At 45.6% G+C, this 24,873-nt stretch overlaps 2 protein-coding genes and 1 long non-coding RNA gene across 3 annotated transcripts in view; 1 reads left to right on the forward strand and 2 right to left on the reverse strand.

Annotated features, from left to right (window-relative positions):
• LOC310664562 overlaps window positions 1-8,564 on the forward strand; it is a 52,526-nt gene extending 43,962 nt beyond the window's left edge. Inside the window, exon 3 of the long non-coding RNA XR_014504950.1 lies at window positions 8,554-8,564. This is a non-coding gene — a long non-coding RNA (uncharacterized lncRNA). The remainder of the gene's footprint in view (window positions 1-8,553) is intronic.
• The window catches only part of LOC310664424 (cytochrome P450 3A12-like), a 76,343-nt gene that overhangs the window by 10,919 nt on the left and 40,551 nt on the right, over window positions 1-24,873 (reverse strand). The gene's annotated exons all lie outside the window — the stretch shown is intronic.
• On the reverse strand, window positions 3,285-23,282 carry LOC310664423 (cytochrome P450 3A9-like). Its single transcript, XM_083413598.1, has 13 exons — window positions 23,125-23,282; window positions 12,220-12,313; window positions 12,017-12,069; window positions 11,759-11,858; window positions 11,012-11,125; window positions 10,333-10,421; window positions 10,021-10,169; window positions 9,333-9,460; window positions 8,874-8,961; window positions 7,101-7,261; window positions 6,172-6,398; window positions 4,299-4,461; window positions 3,285-3,680 (listed from the first exon to the last, which is right to left on the reverse strand). Exons 1-13 carry the CDS (start codon window positions 23,193-23,195, stop codon window positions 3,585-3,587), a joined length of 1,533 nt encoding a protein of 510 aa, XP_083269724.1. The 5' UTR covers window positions 23,196-23,282; the 3' UTR covers window positions 3,285-3,584.

The following is a 24,873-nucleotide window of genomic DNA, read 5'->3' on the forward strand; positions in this document are numbered from 1 at the left end:
GTGAATGGGGCTACATTGCAAAGATTACCAAATGCTTCTGGCAGCTGTGAGGCTAGAAGTAGCCAATCACAGGAAGGCCGCAGTTACCCCCACCTCAAAGGGGTGTCATGTGGGTGGGGGCACCAGGGCAGTTTCCCTGGGTGCAAAATTATTAGGGGTGCAAAAATTCAAAAGGGGGAAAAAAGTAGTACAGTGGTACCTCGGGTTAAGAACTTAATTCATTCTGGAGGTCCATTCTTAACCTGAAACTGTTCTTAACCTGAAGCACCACTTTAGCTAATGGGGCCTCCTGCTGCTGCTGTGCCGCTGCCACGTGATTTCTGTTCTCATCCTGAAGCAAAGTTCTTAACCCGAGGTAATATTTCTGCGTTAGCGGAGTCTGTAACCTGAAGCGTATGTAACCTGAAGCATATGTAACCCGAAGTACCACTGTAATGATAAATTAAGAAGAAGAAGAGTTTGGATTTGATATCCCGCCTTTCACTCCCTTTGAGGAGTCTCAAAGTGGCTAACATTCTCCTTTGCCTTCCTCCCGCACAACAAACACTCTGTGAGGTGAGTGGGGCTGAGAGACTTCAAGGGAGTGTGACTGGCCCAAGGTCACCCAGCAGCTGCATGTGGAGGAGTGGAGACGCGAACCCGGTTCACCAGATTACGAGACTACCGCTCTTAACCACTACACCACAATGGCTCTCTAATTAAGAATAGAGTGGCCTCCCCCTCACAGAGAATATCTCCCAGTTTTCACACGGGCAGACTGAGGAGTAGATTTGGGAGTTGGCCAGTTGTTAGGGCACCCTCTGTATGGGCTTTAGAAAGATACCCACTCCTGACCAATCCCCCGTCCCACTCTCAGCTGTGCTCAGTACTCATGGGGCACCGCAGCTGCCACTCAGGTCTCTAAGCTATTGCCCCTTTGTTCCAGCCTATCGGCAGGTGGTGTCAGGTATATTTGCCTTGCCCCGGCCGGCAGGGAGGGAGGGAGAGGAGCTGCTTCCTTTGAAATTTAAGGGACATCTTTTAAGGGACATTTAAGGGACATCCATCAATAAGGGACAGCAGCGGGACATGGCGCTAGAATAAGGGGCTGTCCCTTCAAATAAGGGACACTTGCCAGCTATGTGTGAATGGCAATAAAACCAGGATTAGGTGCCAATCAACAGATGCATCTTTATAGTGTGGATATTTTTGTTTTGCTGTATTTTGGAGAAATCAATAACAAAAATAATTGTTTTTAAAAGGAAGCAGTAGGAACCTGGTTTTCTTCCTCAGCTGATGATACTGTAGACTGTGACTCCACATCCTGTTCCATGCCCAGATTCCAGAGTCATGCCAGTGAGTGACACCCAATTCTGATTCACTTTTTCAGAGTATTAAAGGGAGACAGCAGAAATGCTAAATTGTTGCTTGTGTGCAGTAAAGGACAGAATGAGGGCCAATAAACTGCAACTCAATCCAGACAAGATGGAAGTATTGTTTCTAAATGGTCTGACTGCACAGATGAGCAGCACCTGCCCAGATTCGGATAGAACTGCAATCCCTCCAGAAGAAATAGGTTTGAAGTCGGGGGGGGGGGCTCCTCAATCCAGTTCTGTCTACGGAATCACAGGTTGCTTCCATGGCACAGCGAACCTCATACCATCTTAGACTGATGTGCCAGCTACAACCCAACTGGTCTCAGTTGTTCATGCTTTTGTATCCTTGAAATTAGGGTGTGTTCACACGGCCCCCGATTCAAAATATTGAGGGGGCAGGATTCCCAAGCACCCCGTATACCAGGCGCCAGTGTACTGTAGTGTATATCGTGCCAAAGGCAGATCATTGAAAATAGAGCTTCAATATTGCTTCCTGGGAACGAATGCTACAATCATATTACATGGGTCTTTCGCCAACTGCAACTACAGCTTCTGAGCTGTTTCCAGACCCAGTTTTACACACTGGTAGGTGACTCTAAGGGATGCGGGTGGCGCTGTGGGTAAAAGCCTCAGCGCCTAGGGCTTGCCGATCGAAAGGTCGGTGGTTCGAATCCACGCGGCGGGGTGCGCTCCCGTTGTTCGGTCCCAGCACCTGCCAACCTAGCAGTTCGAAAGCACCCCCGGGTGCAAGTAGATAAATAGGGACCGCTTACTGGCGGGAAGGTAAACGGCGTTTCCGTGTGCTGCGCTGGCTCGCCAGATGCAGCTTGTCACGCTGGCCACGTGACCCAGAAGTGTCTGCGGACAGCGCTGGCCCCCGGCCTCTTGAGTGAGATGGGCGCACAACCCTAGAGTCTGTCAAGACTGGCCCGTACGGGCAGGGGTATCTTTACCTTTACCTAGGTGACTCTAAGAACTCAACAAACTACAGAATGTGAAAGCTGGAACCTGCATTTAACAAGGGATGTTTAATCTACTAAACCACAGCAGATCTTATTTCTCTCCAGAGTGGTATTTAAATTGGGCTTGCACTGGTGGATGGGTCCTGTTTCTGCAAGAGCATTTCCTCACACAAAGTTTTGAAAGAATGCATCTGAGTCACAGGGACCCAAATAAATCACATTACCCAGGACTGTGATGTGTGTCGATTCTAGGAAGGGGTTTTTGCAATCCTGGCCTGCACCGATTGAGTTTCCTGTCATTCAGTGGACATGATTTGATGCCATAGTGATTCTTTCTTCCCAAGCAACCCTGAGGAATTCAAGTTGCATGTGCTCTGTGTGGATCCCTTAACGAAATCTCCTCAGCACCCTCCCCAAACTACAGTTCCCAGAATTCCATGGGGGAAGCCAAGACTGGTAAACTGGTCTCGGACTGATACAAAATTGTAGGCTGGGCATGCTCCAATTAATCATCATTGATGATCTGGTTTTAAAGGGGACTTTTAAAATCTACTTTGTACTACGATAATTTTCAAGATGCCTTGCAACCAAATATATATAATATTGTTTTAAAAAAATCCCCAAAACAGCCTTGAAATAATAGAAGCGACAGATCAAGCAAATAGAGGAATATTAAAGGATAGACAAATTTGCTAATTTGGGTTTCCCACTTTGCCAGTCTTACATTTGCTTCGCCCCAATTCCACAGAGGGGTTTGCATGAACATTTGCACACACTGTTGATGCCCATTTTCCTTGCAGACACACTTTTGTATGAATGTTTCACAGTGCAAGCATTTTCTTTTTGTATTGTATTTTTATGTTGTGAACCACCCTGAGTTCTACAAATGAAGGGCTTGGATACAAATTTAATAAGCAAAATAAATAAACTATTGTAAATTTTGGCGAATTTGAACAGAATGAAAGCATTTTGGGGTTTTTTCCTGAATAGAACGCATCGTTTAATGTTACTTTCACTAAGATACACATTTTTGCAGGAATCTTCCATTGACAATGCACTAACAACACCCATTTTTGTGGGTGTTCTGTGGCTGGAAAACTTCAGTGCCAAATTCAGAGAAGTGTGAAGCTGTAAAGAGAGCTCTGTTTCAGTTTGCAAATCAGTCTGATCTGCTGGAACCATTAGGAGTTCTCTTTGGGGAAACTTCCCAGAGCAACACCCGAAGCTTTTGCACTTGCTACCAAGGTGACTGAGACACGACCAGGCTTCACTCCTCCTTTTGGGGACCACCTCGTGGCACCATCTTCAGAACTATTGGTTTCTCCGGCACTAAAAAGGCTTGGTTGCTCATCTTAAGGGGAATCTGCAGCAGGGTGAAAATCAAGAGAGCAATCAGCATATCAGTCAACCCATCTTAACATCAAGACCCCAGCAGGGGATCACAGGGGAGTTTCCCTGGCTTAAATCAAAACATGCAGTATGGTGCTATCTATCTGACTTGGGCAAGGGACACGGGAGGCGTTGTGGGTTAAACCACAAAGCCTAGGACTTGCCGATCAAAAGGTCGGCGGTTCGAATCCCCACGACGGGGTGAGCTCCTGTTGCTCGGTCCCTGCTCCTGCCAACCTAGCAGTTCGAAAGCACGTCAAAGTGCAAGTAGATAAATAGGTACCATTCTGGCGGGAAGGTAAACGGCATTTCCGTGCGCTGCTCTGGTTCGCCCGAAGCGGCTTAGTCATGCTGGCCACATGACCCGGAAGCTGTCTGCGGACAAACGCTGGCTCCCTTGGCCTATAGAGCAAGATGAGCGACGCAACCCCAGAGTCGGTCACGACTGGACCTAATGGTCAGGGGTCCCTTTACCTTTAGCTATGCCTTGGGCACTGGTGCCAGACATTGAAACTCCACGTGCCATGCCCCTTGCCCCTTCCTTTTACACACACACACACACACACAAACACACACCATCCAGCCTCCTCACCGGCGTTTCCTTGCAGACCCTGAAGGAAAAATGCTGCACCAGGATTGCAATTGCCACCTTCATCGTGACGAGAGCAAAGCGCATTCCCAGGCAGTTCCGGGGACCAGCTCCAAAGGGCAGGTATAGGTAGGGATCCACTTGATCCTTGTTCTCTTTGCTGAACCTGTTGCATTCACAGAGACGAGAGAAATGGAGGCTGCGTAAGGAACCAGAACGGGCAGATCTAATGTGTTGATGGGAGAGGCAAAGAAGGCAGCAGCTCAGGGCTCACAACAAGGGGACATTGCTCACCACCGGCTGGTTCTCAGTTGCTCGTCCTCAGGTGCATCCACCAGCTGAATCAAGTGGGGATGATGCTGCGTAGTGTCGTGCAAATGGGGGTCATGAGTGCAGTACCCACTGGTACCACCTATGGTGTCTGTGATGGAAAAGGTCCCCTCCAGAGTCTCTTTGCTCTTCCTGCTCAGATTACACTGTTTAAGAGACCCCTTCCATTATGGTCAGGATGGAGCAAATCCCCACTGCCCAATGGACTGGGTAGCTGGGTGGAGGTGTGTCGGGGGGAGGGAGTGCAGAGCTAGCGAGACACATGGCTGCCAACGCTGCTGCCACTGATGGCAGTGGAAACATTTATTCTACATTGGCTCCCAGTACGTTTCCAAGCACAATTCAAAGTGTTGGTGCTGACCTTTAAAGCCCTAAAGAGCCTCAGTCCTGTATACCAGAAGGAATGTCTCCACCCCCATTGTTCTGCCTGGACACTGAGGTCCAGTGCCGAGGGCCTTCTGGCGGTTCCCTCCTGCGAGAAGCCAAATTACAGGGAACCAGGCAGAGGGCCTTCTTGGTGGTGGTGCCCGCCCTGTGGAACGTCCTCCCACCAGATGTCAAAGAGAACAACAACTACCAGACTTTTAGAAGACATCTGAAGGCAGCCCTGTTTAGGGAAACTTTTAATGTTTGATGTATTACAGTGTTTTAATATCTGGTTGGAAACCGCCCAGAGTGGCTGGGGAAGCCCAGCCAGATGGGCGGGGTATAAATTATTGTTATTATTATTATTCTTGGCTTGGCAGCTCAGCCACCTTCCAGCTTAGCCAGCACAGCTTGCCAGGCCAAAAGGAGAAGGACGCACCACCCAAACCCAAAGGCCCAGCCAGGATTCAGCTTGCCTCCCTGTGGCTCTGGAAGGTGGCAAGACCTCAGCCAATAGAGGGAGCCTGTTATAGGGGTGCCCTTCTCAGAATTTTGTGCCCAGGGCCCAGGATTGCATGCCAACCCTCCCTTCCATTCTGGATAGGGGAGGGCAGTGCCTCCTTTCCCTGCCCCCACGAGATTGGGGCAGCTCATGTGGGACATGGCCACACTATTTTGGGGTCCCACTTCTTTTCTCCCCTTGTGAACGTGGCACCCATTTAGTGGCTTGCCACCCCCTCTCAACAGCAACCATTCTGTGCCACGTCACACCGCGTGGCAGGCATTTTATGAATAACAACCCCAGCATTTGCTCAAAATTACAGGTGTACCCCCAGGCCCGAAAAAAGTTGGTGATGTCTGATTTATTTTCACCTCCAGTTGGGCATCTGCAAAATGCTGGTATCACAATTGGCATTGTGATGTTTCTATCACTTTCTAATTCTATTACAGTTTGTTTGCTATGTTTATATGCCTTAAGTCCCTGTGGGATATAAATAAATGTAACCAAATGATGATGGTGATGATGTCAGCAGCCCAGCTGAGGCTGAAATCAGGAGCAGCTGATGATCTACTAGTGGTTGGGTGGATCTTTCACTCATGTCATTCGAACATGTGGCCTTTCATCAGGTGGCGTATATTCAGAGCACAAGGTTTTTTGCAGTGGGATGGGAAGGGTTACCTCTCAGGTCTGAATTCGTCAGGTTCTGGCCAGTATTCAGGGTCCCGATGAAGCGTATAGGGAGGAATGATCACCGTCATGTCCTTCAGGATAGTCACCCCATTGATTTCTACATCTTTCTTGCAAGTCCTTTCAATCCGTCCCCCAAGGGGATACAGCCTTTGCGTTTCACTCAGGACCATGTCAAGATATTCCAGTTGCATGATGGCATCGTACGTGAGAGGAGCCTTTGGGGGGATTCAAGGGGGGAGATGAATTGTAACCAGTGAGGACCCTAAACCAGGCTCACACAGAGACCTTCAGAAGGAAAGATCTCAGTTGAGGTGGCCTTGTTCTGAGATTTCTGTCCATGGATGAGAAAACCTCTGTGGGTTGCATTCAACAGCTAGAAAACCTCTGTGGGTTGCATTCAACAGCTGCACAGATGGAATGCAACTTACGCAACTGATCTGTTTTTCTCTCCACTGCCCCAATCTAACATGGCTCAGGTGCTAAGATCCTCAGTTGAGCTCCTTCTATTGGTCCTATCAAAATCAGAAGCCCAACTGGCAATGACTCAAGAGAGACAGGGCCTTTTCTGTGGCTGCTCTGAGATTGCACTATTCCCTCCCAAGAGAGGATAGACTGGCTCCCTCTCTGTCATCCCTCTGCCAGCAGGCTAAGACCTTCCAGTTCAAACAGGCCTTTGAAATCTAAGGTCCAGGTGATGCTGACCACTGGGCTGATGTCAGGGCAAACTGGATTTTAACTGCTGGTACTAAATTGTGTTTTGGTGTATTTTTGCTTTAGTTTCTGACTGGTTCATTTTTATTACTCCTCTGTCCCTGCCCCCCAAATTAGATAAATAACTCTCCTGTAACTCCCCCACCCCACCCAAAAAACCTTCTCCATTAGGTCCGGCCTCACCTTTGCAACCCACACATTCTCACCTTGTTGGGCAGGATGGTATCTATCTCATCTTGAAGCTTCTGCTGAACATCTGGGTGGGTGGCCAAGAGGTAGGCCGCATAACCCAGGGAGTTGCTGGTGGGTTCGTATCCAGCAAAGACAAAGATGAAGGACTGGGCCAGGATTTCAATGTCAGTCAAACCTGCAAACAAGCAGAAGTGAGAGAGTTCAAGTGAAAACAAGTGCAGCCTGTAGTCTGGCTGGGAACATGATCCGTGCAGGTAACATGCATTGCACTGCAATGCAGTGGTTTTCTTTTCTTTCCAAACAATAGTGCCGAAATCAAAACAGTAGCTCATGCGTTTCTCTCCCTCTGGGGTTGTTTGATGCACTCAAGAACAGGGCCAAGAAATGGCCAGGTTCCCAAGGTTACTAATAACACCTTGGCTTTTTTTAAAAAAACACACACCCACAAAACCCTATATTGTCTTCTTTTCTCTGTTGTTTTAAACAATCCAGCAGTCTCTGGGAAAACAACTTCCTGGTTCACAGGTTGAGCAGCAACACCTTGTTGATCAGTCCTTGCAGCACACACATAATAAAGGACCATGCAATGGGCAGTGGCTCCCTAAGCAGGCAGTAACTCACTCGGGGGGGGGATTTCCTAGGGGGTGCCAAGAGGCAAGGGGGCGCTGGACTATCAGATTTTGAAAAGCTGGTCTCACGGGATCAAACTCATGAGTTTTGTTGAATTAATTAAACTAAACCTTTTTAATGTGATTTTTCAATCAATGTGCAATCAATTGTTGCTGTTTTGAATTTTATTGTGTCATTGTCTTCCTTAGGGTGTTGTGCAAATCACTATTTGTATAGTAATGCTTTTGAGAGGGGAGGAAGTACTGAGAATGAGTTTGTGGAATCAAGGGGGGGGGTGGCCCAGGAAAAAAAAATGGGAATTACTTCTGGGAACAGTCCTGCAGGCAACTTAAATAAGAGGGAAAGTAATATTCTGAGGCCTTTACCACTGAGTGTAATGACAAGGGAGAGTAGGGCCTTTTAGGTTGTGGCTCTCTTTCTGTGCAAAACTCTCCCCTGCAAGGCCTGCTAAGCGCCTTCACTGACCTCTTTTTAGCACCAGGGAAAGGCTTCCCCCTGGCTTTTGATAGACTGAGATGATGCTTTGCTGCTACTAGTCTGCTGCCCAAGCTTCCTATGGCTCTTATGGGACCTGTTTTGTTCTGTTTTATGGTATAATGTATTTATATTTATATTTTAAATATGACTTAAGTCGCTTGGAGACGTTTGAGTTACAAGAGACTGGAAAGTCATTATCATCAACATCATACATAGTGTTAGAAGATTGGGGGGTTGGTTTGGAATTGTGTCTGTGGGTGCAGTCTTGTTTCTGGCATCCTTCTGGCATCTGGATTTGTGTAGAGTTTACTCCTCAGCCTTTTCTTCTCCCAAAGATATCCCACCAAAGATTAGGATCAGAGTTTTCCCACTCCTAGAGGGGCTGCCTTCCCAGGTGGAGGAGACACGTTTGCCCCTCACTTCCCTCTACAGCACATGCAGAAACTGTCGTAGGACACACTATTGGTCTCGTCCCCTCAATCTGCTGGAGCCTGTCTTCACGTGCAAGTGAAGTTCCTAAGTCATCGAGGATTTGGGCAATTTCAACTCCTCAGGAAAGACAACTTGGGAACATGATCTGTGTAGATAACATTCATTGCATTTTTCAAACTGGGATAGGCAATTTCAAGTCTTCAGGAAATACAACTTCCCTTCAGTTCAGTTAAATTGTGTGGCATTACCTTTATAGGAGTGGTTCAAGCCATTGCTCTGGTGGTCAGTCTTGGCACTTTGGGAGTCGATCATCAGCTGCAGGAAGTCCACCCGGCCCTAACCAGAAAACAAATAAACCAGTGGAGAAAATGTGCGGCAGAGAGACTCCCATGGGGGCCACTGGGCCAAGATGGTTTGAAGCCCCTGGTTTTTTAAAGGGCTAAATACAGCCGTGAGAACTGGCCCCCTTTGCCCTTGAGGACATTGGTTGTGAGATCATCTCACTGTACTTAGGCACAACCGGACATACTGAGGGGGTAAAAGAGTCAAGATATTAGGCTGTTTTGTGGAGGAAAAAGCAGTGACGCAGCACAGAGTTGAGTCCTAGGGGATTTTCCAGTGAAAAATCACACACACACACAAAATGAAAGCCCTTTTCCAAGCCAAAGATATTCACCCCCAAATTACGGCACAGTCTTAATTCTTACCTTTTGCCCTTCTTTCTGCCGTGTTTCCTTCATTTTTTCAAAGGACCTTGAAAAGAAGCTTAAAGCTTCTGCGTTGAAGAAATTCACATTCATTAATTTGAGAAGAGGAATCAAGAATGGGAACGTGACTGCAAGAGACAGAAATCACACGATGAACAGGAATCAACCTTCCTGAAGCAAAGCATTAGATATGCTGATTGGTAGATAGATTTCTGTAGATAATTATTGATAAACTTTGGTTTGGTCTAAGGATCATAGCTTGCAAGCCTTAACAGAGCCTGGTCAACCTCATTGTGAATCTCAGGGTTGCAATTTCTGTATATGCAATCCATGTATGAAGATATGTGCATTTTGTTACATTGCATGCACACTGATTACGCCCTCCCAGAACTTCCCACACATGTACCTAATGGTTGGGCGTGTTCTTATAATCATCCTTGCAATATTTTAGATGCAAGTGCAGTCTAGAAAGAAATCCTATTTTGGAAAGGCCATCATGGCTCAATGGTCGACCCAAATTCGGTCCTCGTGACCAGGCTGGGCTGGGAATGCCCCCTGTAAGAAACCCTGGAGGACCTAGTAGAAAAATCTGTAGAAAATTCTGTGCTTGATGGACCAGTTATTATGTTTCCATAATAACCAGGCTGCGAACTTCCACTGGGCCATCAGAAATCAGAAGCCAACTTACCTATCAAAACCAAGCGTGGATCAAAAGCGGCAAACTTGGTCATCTTCTTCATCTCCTTGACAAAAGGATCTGCAGGGTTGTTCATAGAGTCAATGTTCACACCAAACGAAGTACTGGTGACAACATCCATGCTGTAGGCTCCAAAGACGCTGGGGAGGGAACAGAGCAGCCAAATCAGGCTCTCAGTATTCTTAGGATTTTCCATAGGCCTGTTTCTGGCCACCCAATGTGATCTGGATTCGCCTCAGAGGCAGCCCACATTGTATACTATGCTATTTTTGACTGAGGCCTTTCCTGGCTCAAACCACTTACTCCTTCATAACCACAAATTCATTCTTTTCCACTTTCTTCTGAACGTTTTGCATCAAAACCTCCCCGTAGTGTTTGATGATGGGAAACATCTGAAATACAAATCAATGAACAGAGATGTCAACACCTAACGGCAGTTGTCCTTCCTGGCTGCAATGGAGTTCTGGAAATCCTGTGACTTGCTCATCACTCATCAAAAATGCAATCACGAAAGATGGGCTTCATTTTTTGCTTCGCTTTGGCATTTTTGTTTCGCCATGTTGAGAACTGGCTGGTCTAGCTCGTAATGATACTACAGTATATGGAGTGATATCTCCAGGAATCAACCTCCATCTCAGCTCTGATTCGCAGGTGTCCATTAATTATTCAAATTAATCTAATTAATTATCAATTAAATTTTCAGCTCTAGTTTAAAAAAAAAGTCAAAGAGATCCACTGACTTGATATCTGTGGTTGTTTTTTTAAGAGAGTGAAGCTGAGAAAAAATCCAAAACATAGACTTTGCATCCTCACATTCTTAGGCATTATGCTTCAGCCACTCTGACTATCAACAGAATTGGATTATCCCCCAGTTTCAGACTGAATAGACTCAATGGTGCTTGAACTGTGCGACCCATATTGACCAGTGGAAGAGCTGCATATTTTATTCTTTTCAATACATAATATCTTTTTCCTTTTTTACCTCCTTGAGCTTCCCGCTGGTGAAGGTTGGAGAGAGAATAGTGCGAATCCTCTTCCACTGTTCGTCCTTTGCCACTGAGACGGCAGACTCCAAGATCCCAACTAAACCTAAATCCTAGAGGAAACAAAGCCGTTTCGGACCATTGAGTGGCAAAGTCAGGTTTTGAACCCATGACAGATCTGGAACCAATAATATCCAACAGGGAATTCTAAACAGAATAAACATGGAGGGCAGTGATGGCTGGGCGACTAAGTTCACACTTGACTTTGGGAGAGGGATTAATCTGCCCTCCCCATTACCCCACCCTGCCCCAGTTTGGCGCCAATGGAGTGACGTGTATGAACACTCCTCCTTCCATGATACAGTGGTGCCTTGCAAGACGAAAAGAATCCGTTCCGCGAGTCTCTTCGTCTAGTGCTTTTTTCGTCTTGCGAAGCAACCCCATTAGCGGATTAGCGCTATTAGTGGTTTAGCGGCTATTAGCGGCTATTAAAGGCTTAAGGGATAAGCGGATTAGCTGCTAAAAGGCTATTAGCAGCTTAGTGCCTTAGAAAAAGGGGTTAGCGAAAAAAAATCGCAGGAACTTGCAAGACATTTTCGTCTTGCGAAGCAAGCCCATAGGAAATTCGTTCTGCGAAGCACCTCCAAAACGGAAAACCCTTTCGTCTAGCGGGTTTTCCGTCTTGCGAGGCATTCGTCTTGCGGGGCACCACTGTACTATTGTATACTTAAGAAGTGAATGCTTACCCGGCGGTTGGTGAAAGTGGTATAACACTCTTTCACGAGGACGGCTTTTATAATAGCCGGATCCAGCGTAGCTAACATAGGCTTTCGGCCCTCGTAAATCCTGGATTAAGAGTAAAGAATGGTATGTTTTTGAGATCCCAAAGAGATCCAGTTGCAGATAAGAGTATTTTCCCACCCCAGATCATTTCCTCCTTGGGATCAAGCAATGGGATTTGGGCCAACGTGAGAAATACAAGCAGGTCATAAAAGGTCACTTACCCCCAGGTCCTCCCATATTTCTGAAAGCACTCTGTATCAAAGTTCATAAACCCCTGTGGAAAGACATTTAAGAAAGTTAAGAATGGCCTTTCTGGACTGGATTAAGGCTCATTTTGAGGAGCACCTCTGATCCCAAGAGGGGGGAGCAGAAAGGGGCCTCAGGAAACCTCTTGAGCAGGGCAGGAATGTCACCAGACACTCACCTTACGATAGGACCAGATATTTCCAAAGAAAGGCAACGGCGATGGACCTGGAATGCCCAGTTTCTTGAAGACGCCAAACGGCCAAAATCCATATCTGTTTATTTTGTAAAACGAGAGAGAGAGAGAGAGAGAGAGAGAGAGAGAGAGAGAGAGAGATGCATATCTGTCAGCAGAGCATGGAAGCCTGTCCAGGGTTCAGAGGGGAAACCTGGCAGGTTGATGCACCTTTGTGGGGGCTCCTCCTGTTAAAAAATCCCACAAGGAACTGACCTGGGCACCACAGGGCAAAAAATGAGATGATATGGGCTAATATGCAACCCAGGCCTTCAAGAGAGAAGACGAAGAAGAGGAGTTTAATTTGATATCCTGCTTTATCAACCTTAGCCTATGGCCCATCTAGTCCAGCATTCTGTTCTCACAGTGGCAAACCAAGATGCCTGGGGGAGACTTGCAAGCAGCTTCTGGGGGCAAGAGAACTCTTACTCCTCCCATGGTTTGCAGCAACTGGGTTTCAGAAGCACCAAAGACTCTTCAAGTGCCCCTATTCTCCAGAAGAAGAGAAGAAGAAGAGTTTGGATTTGATATCCCGCTTTATCACTACCCGAAGGAGTCTCAAAGGGGCTAACATTCTCCTTTCCCTTCCTCCCCCACAACAAACACTCTGTGAGGTGAGTGAGGCTGAGAGACTTCAAAGAAGTGTGACTGGCCCAAGGTCACCCAGCACCTGCATGTGGAGGAGCAGAGACGCAAACCCGGTTCCCCAGACTACGAGTCCACCGCTCTTAACCACTACACCACACAAGTACAACTGAATAACTCAAAGTACATTGTTGAGCTGTGGCACACAATGGGTGGGGCCACAGAGCCAGTTGCCCTGGACCCAAAATTCTTAGGGGCAATGAGAAATTTAAAATTATGTGCCCTTCCCCTTCAAACATTCTACATAATTTTTCAACATTTTACCATATTTTTCTGGCCATATGTCCTTATGTAATCCTGATCGGTGAATTACATAATACCTATTTATAGTGTGATTTCCCCTTTGAATATACGGACACTGTTGTGTTCCACAACTTGCTTTAAGGAAATCATAATTAAGACATTCATACTTCCACGGAGATGCAACAGGCCCCTCTTTCTCTAGCCTCCTTGTCCCCATGATATTTGTAACTCTGACAGTTGCCAGTGTGTATGTGTGCAGATAGTAATTGGATTGCTTGGTTAATTGTGTTGTTCTGACATGTTGACAGGTTAGTTTTCGTTTTCTGCTGACATAGTAGCCATTTCTTGTTCTTCATAATTCTGTTTCAGCATACTGTATATATATATATATATATATATATATATATATTTGCTTTCGTAGATTTTCACGGGTACAGGAATGCAGGTTTTGGTGTCCTCGGGTGTCTTCCCGTGTAAAAGTTGGGGTGTCTAGGCGACGTTTCGACGAGGTCTCACTCGTCATCTTCAGGCTGGTGCTTTCGGCTTCTTGTTACTGGAACAGAGTAGGATCTCAGTGTTTGAGTTCCTATAAATACTGTTGAGGAGGTGTGGTGTATAGCCTCCAATGTTCTGGGCAGAGAGGAGGTTCCCAGGCTAGTGTGCCTTTTCTTCTTTTGTTCCTTAATTACTTGAGGGATATCTTGAGTGATTTCTTGAGTGATTTCCTGAATCCCACTTAGGTGGGTCATTAGGTGTGGATTAGTTGCTAAAGCCTTCGTGTCTTGAACTCTTGAACTTTGTGAAGAGTTTTTCTGAGAAGATGGCTGTACTGCACTTGGTTGTGCTCTGGCTTGGCTTCGTGTATAGGGGCGAGCTGTGGTTTTGTGGCCTGTGCCAGCCAGATCTGTGTAGGGATTGCAGGGGGGTGCAGCATCCGGAGGTGCCACCCTGGTTTGGCTACTGGATGGTGTCTGTAATTTATCTGTGGAGAGGGTCTGGGTTTGGGTCTGGTGTGGTTGATTGGTGATGGCGTTCTGTGTGCCTCTGGATCTGGTGTCAGATTTTGTGGGGAGGGCTACAGATAAAATTAGCAAAATCCTCCATAAACACAATATCAAAACAGCCTTTTGCACCAACCAAAAAATAGCCAATATCCTCAGAAACCCCAAGGATAAAATTCAGTTGGAAAACCAAGGGGTCTATGAAATTCCCTGCAAAGTCTGCCCAGCCACGTACATTGGACAAACAAACAGACGAATAAATGCACGGATCGCAGAACACAAGAATGCCGTCAAAAAAGAAGAAAAAACTTCCTCTCTTTTCCAACACATGAAAGAAACAGGACACGAAATTAATTTTGCAGATTCCAAATTGCTCTTTAACATGGAACATCACCACAAGAGAATAATCATGGAAGCCATCGAGATAGAGAAACACCCTCACAACATGAACAAGCGTGACGACACATCCCGCTTGCCAGACATCTGGAAATTAGCCCTCCCCACAAAATCTGACACCAGATCCAGAGGCACACAGAACGCCATCACCAATCAACCACACCAGACCCAAACCCAGACCCTCTCCACAGATAAATTACAGACACCATCCAGTAGCCAAACCAGGGTGGCACCTCCGGATGCTGCACCCCCCTGCAATCCCTACACAGATCTGGCTGGCACAGGCCACAAAACCACAGCTCGCCCCTATACACGAAGCCAAGCCAGAGCACAACCAAGTGCAGTACAGCCATCTTCTCAGAAAAACTCTTCACAAAGTTCAAGAGTTCAAGACACGAAGGCTTTAGCAACTAATCCACACCTAATGACCCACCTAAGTGGGATTCAGGAAATCACTCAAGAAATCACTCAAGATATCCCTCAAGTAATTAAGGAACAAAAGAAGAAAAGGCACACTAGCCTGGGAACCTCCTCTCTGCCCAGAACATTGGAGGCTATACACCACACCTCCTCAACAGTATTTATAGGAACTCAAACACTGAGATCCTACTCTGTTCCAGTAACAAGAAGCCGAAAGCACCAGCCTGAAGATGACGAGTGAGACCTCGTCGAAACGTCGCCTAGACACCCCAACTTTTACACGGGAAGACACCCGAGGACACCAAAACCTGCATATATATATATATATATATATATGCTTTCGTAGATTTTCACGGGTACAGGAATGCAGGTTTTGGTGTCCTCGGGTGTCTTCCCGTGTAAAAGTTGGGGTGTCTAGGCGACGTTTCGACGAGGTCTCACTCGTCATCTTCAGGCTGGTGCTTTCGGCTTCTTGTTACTGGAACAGAGCGGGATCTCAGTGTTTGAGTTCCTATAAATACTGTTGAGGAGGTGTGGTGTATAGCCTCCAATGTTCTGGGCAGAGAGGAGGTTCCCAGGTTAGTGTGCCTTTTCTTCTTTTGTTCCTTAATTACTTGAGGGATATCTTGAGTGATTTCTTGAGTGATTTCCTGAATCCCACTTAGGTGGGTCATTAGGTGTGGATTAGTTGCTAAAGCCTTCGTGTCTTGAACTCTTGAACTTTGTGAAGAGTTTTTCTGAGAAGATGGCTGTACTGCACTTGGTTGTGCTCTGGCTTGGCTTCGTGTATAGGGGCGAGCTGTGGTTTTGTGGCCTGTGTCAGCCAGATCTGTGTAGGGATTGCAGGGGGGTGCAGCATCCGGAGGTGCCACCCTGGTTTGGCTACTGGATGGTGTCTGTAATTTATCTGTGGAGAGGGTCTGGGTTTGGGTCTGGTGTGGTTGATTGGTGATGGCGTTCTGTGTGCCTCTGGATCTGGTGTCAGATTTTGTGGGGAGGGCTAATTTCCAGATGTCTGGCAAGCGGGATGTGTCGTCACGCTTGTTCATGTTGTGAGGGTGTTTCTCTATCTCGATGGCTTCCATGATTATTCTCTTGTGGTGATGTTCCATGTTAAAGAGCAATTTGGAATCTGCAAAATTAATTTCGTGTCCTGTTTCTTTCATGTGTTGGAAAAGAGAGGAAGTTTTTTCTTCTTTTTTGACGGCATTCTTGTGTTCTGCGATACGTGCATTTATTCGTCTGTTTGTTTGTCCAATGTACGTGGCTGGGCAGACTTTGCAGGGTATTTCATAGACCCCTTGGTTTTCCAACTGAATTTTATCCTTGGGGTTTCTGAGGATATTGGCTATTTTTTGGTTGGTGCAAAAGGCTGTTTTGATATTGTGTTTATGGAGGATTTTGCTAATTTTATCTGTAGTGCCCTTGATATAAGGAAGGAGGGCTATGCCATTGTTTTCTTCTGTGTCTTGGTTTTTGGGGGGTGTTTCTTTTTGGATTAGCTTCGTAACCCTGTTTTGCTGGTATCCATTGGCAATTAACACATTTGAGAGATTCTGTAACTCAGTTGTCAAGTGGTCTTCGTCAGCCAGGCGTTTGGTTCTGGAGATGAGAGTCTTGGCTACGGAGTTTATTTGTGCAGGGTGGTGGTGTGATTGTGCATGTAAGTAGCGGTTGGTGTGTGTTTTTTTCCGGTAGATAGTGTGTCCTAGGGAGCCATCAGGTTTTTTGTAGATTAGGACGTCAAGGAAGGGAAGTTGGTTGTTGGCTTCTATTTCCATAGTGAATTGTATTTTGGGGTGTAGGCTGTTGAGATGTGTGAGGAAGCTATCCAGTTTTTCCTTCCCGTGTGGCCAAATTACAAAGGTGTCGTCAACATATCTGAGCCAAAGTTTGGGTTTGTGTTCTGACTTGTCTAAAGCATTGGTTTCAAAGTGTTCCATGTACAGGTTAGCGATGACCGGTGAGAGGGGTGATCCCATAGGTGCTCCTTCTATCTGTTTGTATCTTTGTCCATTGTGGATGAAGTACGTGTTGGTTAGGCAGTGGTTGGTCAGGTCCAAGATGTATTCGGGGGGATTGTATTTGTTTTGAATGGCTGTCAAGGCTTCATTAATGGGTACTTGTGTGAAGAGAGATACAACATCGAAGCTCACAAGTAGGTCATTGGGTTGTAGGTTTTGCTTCTTTATTGTTTCTATGAACTGGAAGGAGTTTGGAACGTGTGAAGAGATGGATTCTGCATAGGGCTGAAGTTGCTTGGCGAGAAATTTAGCGAGATTTTGTAGAGGTGAGCCTATGGAGCTGACTATTGGTCTGAGTGGTGTTCCTTCTTTGTGTATCTTGGGGAGGCCGTAGAGTTTGGGGCATCTGGATGATTTTTCTCTGGGGATGATTCTTAGCTGGATTTCTTCACTGATAGGAGAGGCTTTTATTTTGGATTTGGTGGTTTTTTCCAGATAGGTGGTGGGATCTGTTTTTATAGGTTGGTAGGTAGGGTCTTGGAGTAGATTTGATAGTTTTGCTTGGTAGTCCGATGTGTTCATCACAACAGTGGCATTACCTTTGTCTGCTGGGAGAATGATTATGTTGTTGTCTTTCCTCAGGTTGGTGAGTGCTTTCTTTCACTCTTCACCTCAAACTCTGTAACAAAATCCACCCTGCACTCTGGGACAAATGCAAACAACTAGCCGTCTGGAGAGCTGAAGCGGAGACCTCACACAAGACAGACACACACACCAACAAACTCCACAAACTAGAGAAACGCCAGAAGCCCAGCCACCCTCCACAACAACCCATGAAACAAACAGTACATAACATATCAGACAGGATCCTCACCTCAACTGAAACCAAAGTACTCTCCAAAGGTTTCAACTTTGCAGTCGCCCCGAGACGCATCCCCACGGAAAACATCATATGCGGAGTCGAAGCTAGCCTAACCAAAATCAATCCAGATGAAGCCAATAAAATCAGACTTGAAGTCACCAACATCCTCTGCTCCAGCAAACCACCCAGAAGCAATTTACACAAAGAAGAACAGAAAGCACTCACCAACCTGAGGAAAGACAACAACATAATCATTCTCCCAGCAGACAAAGGTAATGCCACTGTTGTGATGAACACATCGGACTACCAAGCAAAACTATCAAATCTACTCCAAGACCCTACCTACCAACCTATAAAAACAGATCCCACCACCTATCTGGAAAAAACCACCAAATCCAAAATAAAAGCCTCTCCTATCAGTGAAGAAATCCAGCTAAGAATCATCCCCAGAGAAAAATCATCCAGATGCCCCAAACTCTACGGCCTCCCCAAGATACACAAAGAAGGAACACCACTCAGACCAATAGTCAGCTCCATAGGCTCACCTCTACAAAATCTCGCTAAATTTCTCGCCAAGCAACTTCAGCCCTATGCAGAATCCATCTCTTCACACGTTCCAAACTCCTTCCAGTTCATAGAAACAATAAAGAAGCAAAACCTACAACCCAATGACCTACTTGTGAGCTTCGATGTTGTATCTCTCTTCACACAAGTACCCATTAATGAAGCCTTGACAGCCATTCAAAACAAATACAATCCCCCCGAATACATCTTGGACCTGACCAACCACTGCCTAACCAACACGTACTTCATCCACAATGGACAAAGATACAAACAGATAGAAGGAGCACCTATGGGATCACCCCTCTCACCGGTCATCGCTAACCTGTACATGGAACACTTTGAAACCAATGCTTTAGACAAGTCAGAACACAAACCCAAACTTTGGCTCAGATATGTTGACGACACCTTTGTAATTTGGCCACACGGGAAGGAAAAACTGGATAGCTTCCTCACACATCTCAACAGCCTACACCCCAAAATACAATTCACTATGGAAATAGAAGCCAACAACCAACTTCCCTTCCTTGACGTCCTAATCTACAAAAAACCTGATGGCTCCCTAGGACACACTATCTACCGGAAAAAAACACACACCAACCGCTACTTACATGCACAATCACACCACCACCCTGCACAAATAAACTCCGTAGCCAAGACTCTCATCTCCAGAACCAAACGCCTGGCTGACGAAGACCACTTGACAACTGAGTTACAGAATCTCTCAAATGTGTTAATTGCCAATGGATACCAGCAAAACAGGGTTACGAAGCTAATCCAAAAAGAAACACCCCCCAAAAACCAAGACACAGAAGAAAACAATGGCATAGCCCTCCTTCCTTATATCAAGGGCACTACAGATAAAATTAGCAAAATCCTCCATAAACACAATATCAAAACAGCCTTTTGCACCAACCAAAAAATAGCCAATATCCTCAGAAACCCCAAGGATAAAATTCAGTTGGAAAACCAAGGGGTCTATGAAATACCCTGCAAAGTCTGCCCAGCCACGTACATTGGACAAACAAACAGACGAATAAATGCACGTATCGCAGAACACAAGAATGCCGTCAAAAAAGAAGAAAAAACTTCCTCTCTTTTCCAACACATGAAAGAAACAGGACACGAAATTAATTTTGCAGATTCCAAATTGCTCTTTAACATGGAACATCACCACAAGAGAATAATCATGGAAGCCATCGAGATAGAGAAACACCCTCACAACATGAACAAGCGTGACGACACATCCCGCTTGCCAGACATCTGGAAATTAGCCCTCCCCACAAAATCTGACACCAGATCCAGAGGCACACAGAACGCCATCACCAATCAACCACACCAGACCCAAACCCAGACCCTCTCCACAGATAAATTACAGACACCATCCAGTAGCCAAACCAGGGTGGCACCTCCGGATGCTGCACCCCCCTGCAATCCCTACACAGATCTGGCTGACACAGGCCACAAAACCACAGCTCGCCCCTATACACGAAGCCAAGCCAGAGCACAACCAAGTGCAGTACAGCCATCTTCTCAGAAAAACTCTTCACAAAGTTCAAGAGTTCAAGACACGAAGGCTTTAGCAACTAATCCACACCTAATGACCCACCTAAGTGGGATTCAGGAAATCACTCAAGAAATCACTCAAGATATCCCTCAAGTAATTAAGGAACAAAAGAAGAAAAGGCACACTAACCTGGGAACCTCCTCTCTGCCCAGAACATTGGAGGCTATACACCACACCTCCTCAACAGTATTTATAGGAACTCAAACACTGAGATCCCGCTCTGTTCCAGTAACAAGAAGCCGAAAGCACCAGCCTGAAGATGACGAGTGAGACCTCGTCGAAACGTCGCCTAGACACCCCAACTTTTACACGGGAAGACACCCGAGGACACCAAAACCTGCATATATATATATATATATATATATTAATGGTTTAAACATTTACGAATGAATGGTTATGCAATGAAGGGGCTGAGTGGTAAAAAGCAAAAAATAAAAAGGCAGACATTGTTGGATACTGAAAAACATAATTTTATCAATTAACAAATTCGGCACACGTGAGTTTGACTAACTTTGTTGTGACATTAAGAATCTTTTTAACCAGTGGGGGTTGTTTTCCCTTAAAAATGTTTAGGGGTACTCTCATTCTGACTCAAGAAAACCACCATTTTATAGTTCAAATCAGGGAAAATAAATACAGAAAATGGACAAAAGTACAAAGATTCACAAAATGTTTAGGGGAATACGTACCCCTGCGTACCCCCAGAAAAAAGCACTATTTTTAACTGTCACTGTTTCAACTGCCAGTTGTGAAAGAAGTTTCTCAAAACTTTAATTGATCAAAACGTATCAGAGATTTACAATGAGGAAAGTCATTCTGCAATTAAAGTTGCCAGAAAACAAGGCAGGGATTTGTGGGCCCCACCTCACTAAGCTTTAAATAGGGGGTTGATGTGGGCAGAAAGCAACTGGCCTGCACAGCTCCTTCAATGAAATCACCCACCAGTTCCTAGAGATCTACTTGCTGCACACCCTGCTCTGCATATATACAGCAATAAACAGGCTCCAAAGTCCACCAGCTGATTTCTCCCCTGAAAATCCAGATCTTTCCTTCCCTGTTCTGTTTATCTTTAGCCAACACCCTTGTTTTTCTTTTTCTTTTTGCTGTACTTTAAAAGGAACATTATTTTTATATTTGCATTTGTGAGTGTTGAGTTATATGTGAAAAATGAAAATGTCAAGCTCAGCATCTCACCTTCCCCTCCCAACCTGAAGGCACAGCTGAGATCAAAATAAAAAGAGGAGAGTTCATAAGCCCTGAAGCAGAAAGAGTCCAATCGCTGCTGCTGTCCAGGGCTGATTTTCTAGAAAAAGAGATGCTGGAACTCACCAGGAACCTTCTCTTAGGTGCTCACCTGACAGGTGCAAGAACCCACCTAAGAGGTGGTGGAACTGAGTTCCTGGGAGTTCCCCCTGGGAAAAAAGCCCTGCTGCTGTCAATATATAAATGGAAGTGTTAGCACGGCCGCATAATACGAAATGTCACAGGTACACTTTGTCCTGCAGTCTTTGTTCTTGGGCAGAATAAACAGCCACTAGTCTGCTTTAAAAGTCTGGGGGGGGGGCAGGTTGCCTTCACAAATTGTTTGCGTCCATTTTCCACAAAGTGCCGTCTCCCAAATTATGTGATACCATTTTTGGTACATCGGTACCTTTTGCTTCTTTTCAATCTCCCGCTATCAATATTCTTGCTGCCGTTAATAAGTAATCAATCATATGTTCATATACTAGCCCTAGAGTTGTTGCGGGTGAATATACCTAACAATGCTATTTCGGGTTGAGGGCGGGGTTCCCAAAAATGTTTTATTAATAAATCAAAGATAAAGAGCAAAAAGAAATACTGTCACAGGAAGCTGAAAGCAGCATAAGGCTGAGAATTGTTGTTGAACTTGTTGTTCCAAAACAGCACACACAAAATAATTCCTGCCCTGTGATTCCTGAATTGCAGAGGGTTAGAGGGTAGATGACCCCTGGGGATTCATTCCAGCTTTACAATTCTGTGATCCCCCCCAACTTAGTAAAAAATCTTCTTTACTTATATGGTTCTTTATGTTGATTGATATAGCATGTTGAAGTAAGTAAGTGTTAACCTTCAGGGGGTGTTGTTTTCCCAAATCATCTCTTCAGGAATTTAGCTTACAAGTCAGGCAGAGAGACCTGCTTCAACTGTCTCCCCTCTTGAGAATTATCACTGGATACAGAATCGTAGAATCCTAGATCATCCATGGCAGATGGCCATCCAACCTCTGCTTAAAAACCTCCACGGAAGCCTGTTCCAACGTTGAACAGCTCTTACAAACTCTAGATACCATCCCCATATAGATCTATCCATGTAGCAGAAGCAAATATTCTCTTTTAAAACATTAACTATGGGATATAATTACCGGTAAATCAGAAATGGGAACCAAACACACACATGCTGAGTTCTATTCATATTGGGTTGCAACCATTGCTGGTCCTCCTGAGAGCAGACTCATTGAAATTAATAGACGTGACTAACTTTGATCTATTAATTCCAGTGGGTCTACTCTGACTGAAAGTTGGTTGTGGATACAACACAGAGAGCCCAACAACAGAGTAATTACATTCTGGGTAGCAAAGAGCTGGGTAGCAAAAGCTCATCCCACCTCCCGCCCTCCGTAAGGACTATAGTATTCAATTAGATTGCTATAACGTTCTTTACATGGCTGTGTCCATGAAAACAGTTTAGAAAATTCCATTGGCCCAGTGATAGCCAGAAGTGTTTTGTTGATGGCCAACTGGTCAATCCACATGAGGCCAACTCTACATCAGTCTCCAGAGTTGTCACCTTCTTCCCTAGTTTTAAGCTTTAAAGGCCTCACAGTCCTGGGCTAGATAAAGTAGGTCAGGAATTGGCTGCTTCTACCCAAGAACTTTGTCCTGTGTCTCCATTCCTTCACTCTCTCCCTCTGCTGTTGAGGGACCACTTCTAGGTGAGTGCCAAAGACAGTTTTGTTTCAGATTTATAAGATAAGGTTCTTTCAATATGCTGTGCTTCTGGAGCTGCTTCTACAACCCAACCATATGCAAGCTTCCTTGCAAGTAAATAACCTTGCAGTTCAGAGGCTGCCATCTCCTATGGCTTTCAGAAGAAGAAGCAGATTTAAAAGGCCCCCATTTCTTTTTCACAATTAGAAAACAGCCAAAGAAACTGTAAGAGAATGATACATACAGCATGAAAAGGCCCAGGAAGGCAATGAGAAGGAACCATGTCTCAGTGGAGAAGCTTGGAAGGAGATCCATCTTGTTAGCCCTTGATGACTCTCTGGCTTTGAATGTGGATTTCTGCCCTCTTTATACTTGTTCAGGGCTGGAGCTCAAAGAGCAATAACAAAAATTTCGCAATAACTTTTGCTATCCATTCGCCTTTGCTCTGATGATGTCAGATTGACTCAGTCCAAGTTTCCTTTGTCTGAGGCCCGGTTAGTATTCCTTGTCACGAAAGAGGCGAGGCCTGAGAGTGGGTGTGTTGCCTCAGGTAGCTTCTTATGTAAAAACCTTGTGTAAAAACATCTCCTGCCAACCTCTCCAGCAGGTGCATGATGTCATCTTCTGGTTCCTTTTACTACAGAACAGCTTTCTCTCACCTGGTGCCCTTCAGAAATGCCAAAGGTTGTGTCATTTGGTTGCCTTTTATCAGGGTACTGATAAAAGTGCCTTATCAAAGTGCCCGGAAAATGGAGCAAGCTTGCTTTCTGCTGCTCTGGAGGTGAGTACCCAAACGGATGGATTCAAGTTACAAGAAAGGAAATTCCATCGAAACCTTAGGGAGAATGTTTTGACTGTAAGAACTGTTTGACAGTGGAACGGTCTCCCTCCAATGGTGGTGGACTCTCCTTCCTTGGAGGCCTTCCCAACAGAGGTTGGTTTTCTTATATTAGTGATATAAATGGCAAAAAGACCAGGATAAGACTCCAATCAACACATGCATCTTTGTTGTTGTTGTTGTTGTTTAGTTGTTCAGTCGTGTCCGACTCTTCGTGACCCCATGGACCAGAGCACGCCAGGCACTCCTGTCTTCCACTGCCACCCGCAGTTTGGTCAGATTCATGTTTGTAGCTTTGAGAACACTGTCTAACCATCTCGTCCTCTGTCATCCCCTTCTCCTTGTGCCCTCCATCTTTCCCAACATCAGGGTCTTTTCCAGGGAGTCTTCTCTTCTCATGAGGTGGCCAAAGTCTTGGAGCCTCAGCTTCACGATCTGTCCTTCCAGTGAGCACTCAGGGCTGATTTCCTTAAGAATGGATGCATTTGTTCTTCTTGCAGTCCATGGGATTCTCAAGAGTTTCCTCCCGCACCATAATTCAAAAGCGTCAATTCTTCGGCGATCAGCCTTCTTTATGGTCCAGCTCTCACTTCCATACATCACTACTGGGAAAACCATAGCTTTTACTATACAGACCTTTGTTGGCAAAGTGATGTCTCTACTTTTTAAAATGCTGTCTAGGTTTGTTATTGCTTTCCTCCCAAGAAGCAGGCGTCTCTTAATTTCGTGGCTGCTGTCACCATCTGCAGTGATCCCCTTCATGGATCACTGCCTTGCCGTGGCGAAGGGGCTTGAAGAACTCAGAGAAGCTACGAACTATGCCGAGCAGGGCACCCATGATGAACAGGTCATAGTGGAGAGTTTTGACCAAACGTGATCCACCTGGAGCAGGAATCGGCAAGCCACTCCAGTATCCCTGCCAAGAAAACTCCATGGGCAAAGACAACATGCATCTTTACAGAGTGGATATTTAAATGCACCCTGAGCAACACGCGTTCTTTGCAACAGGAGGGGGAAATCCCCTGGCTTCTTCTGCAGTCTGCCTCATCTCTGCCTCTTGACCAACCTCCTCTCCAGCCTCCACTTCTGCCTCTGATGCTAGACCACTCTCTGCCCCAGCCTCTTCCTGCTCACTAAACCCTGTTGCCTCTTCCG

Source organism: Podarcis tiliguerta (assembly GCF_965153285.1).
Source record: "Podarcis tiliguerta genome assembly, chromosome: 14".
In the NCBI taxonomy this organism is placed as follows: domain Eukaryota; kingdom Metazoa; phylum Chordata; class Lepidosauria; order Squamata; family Lacertidae; genus Podarcis; species Podarcis tiliguerta.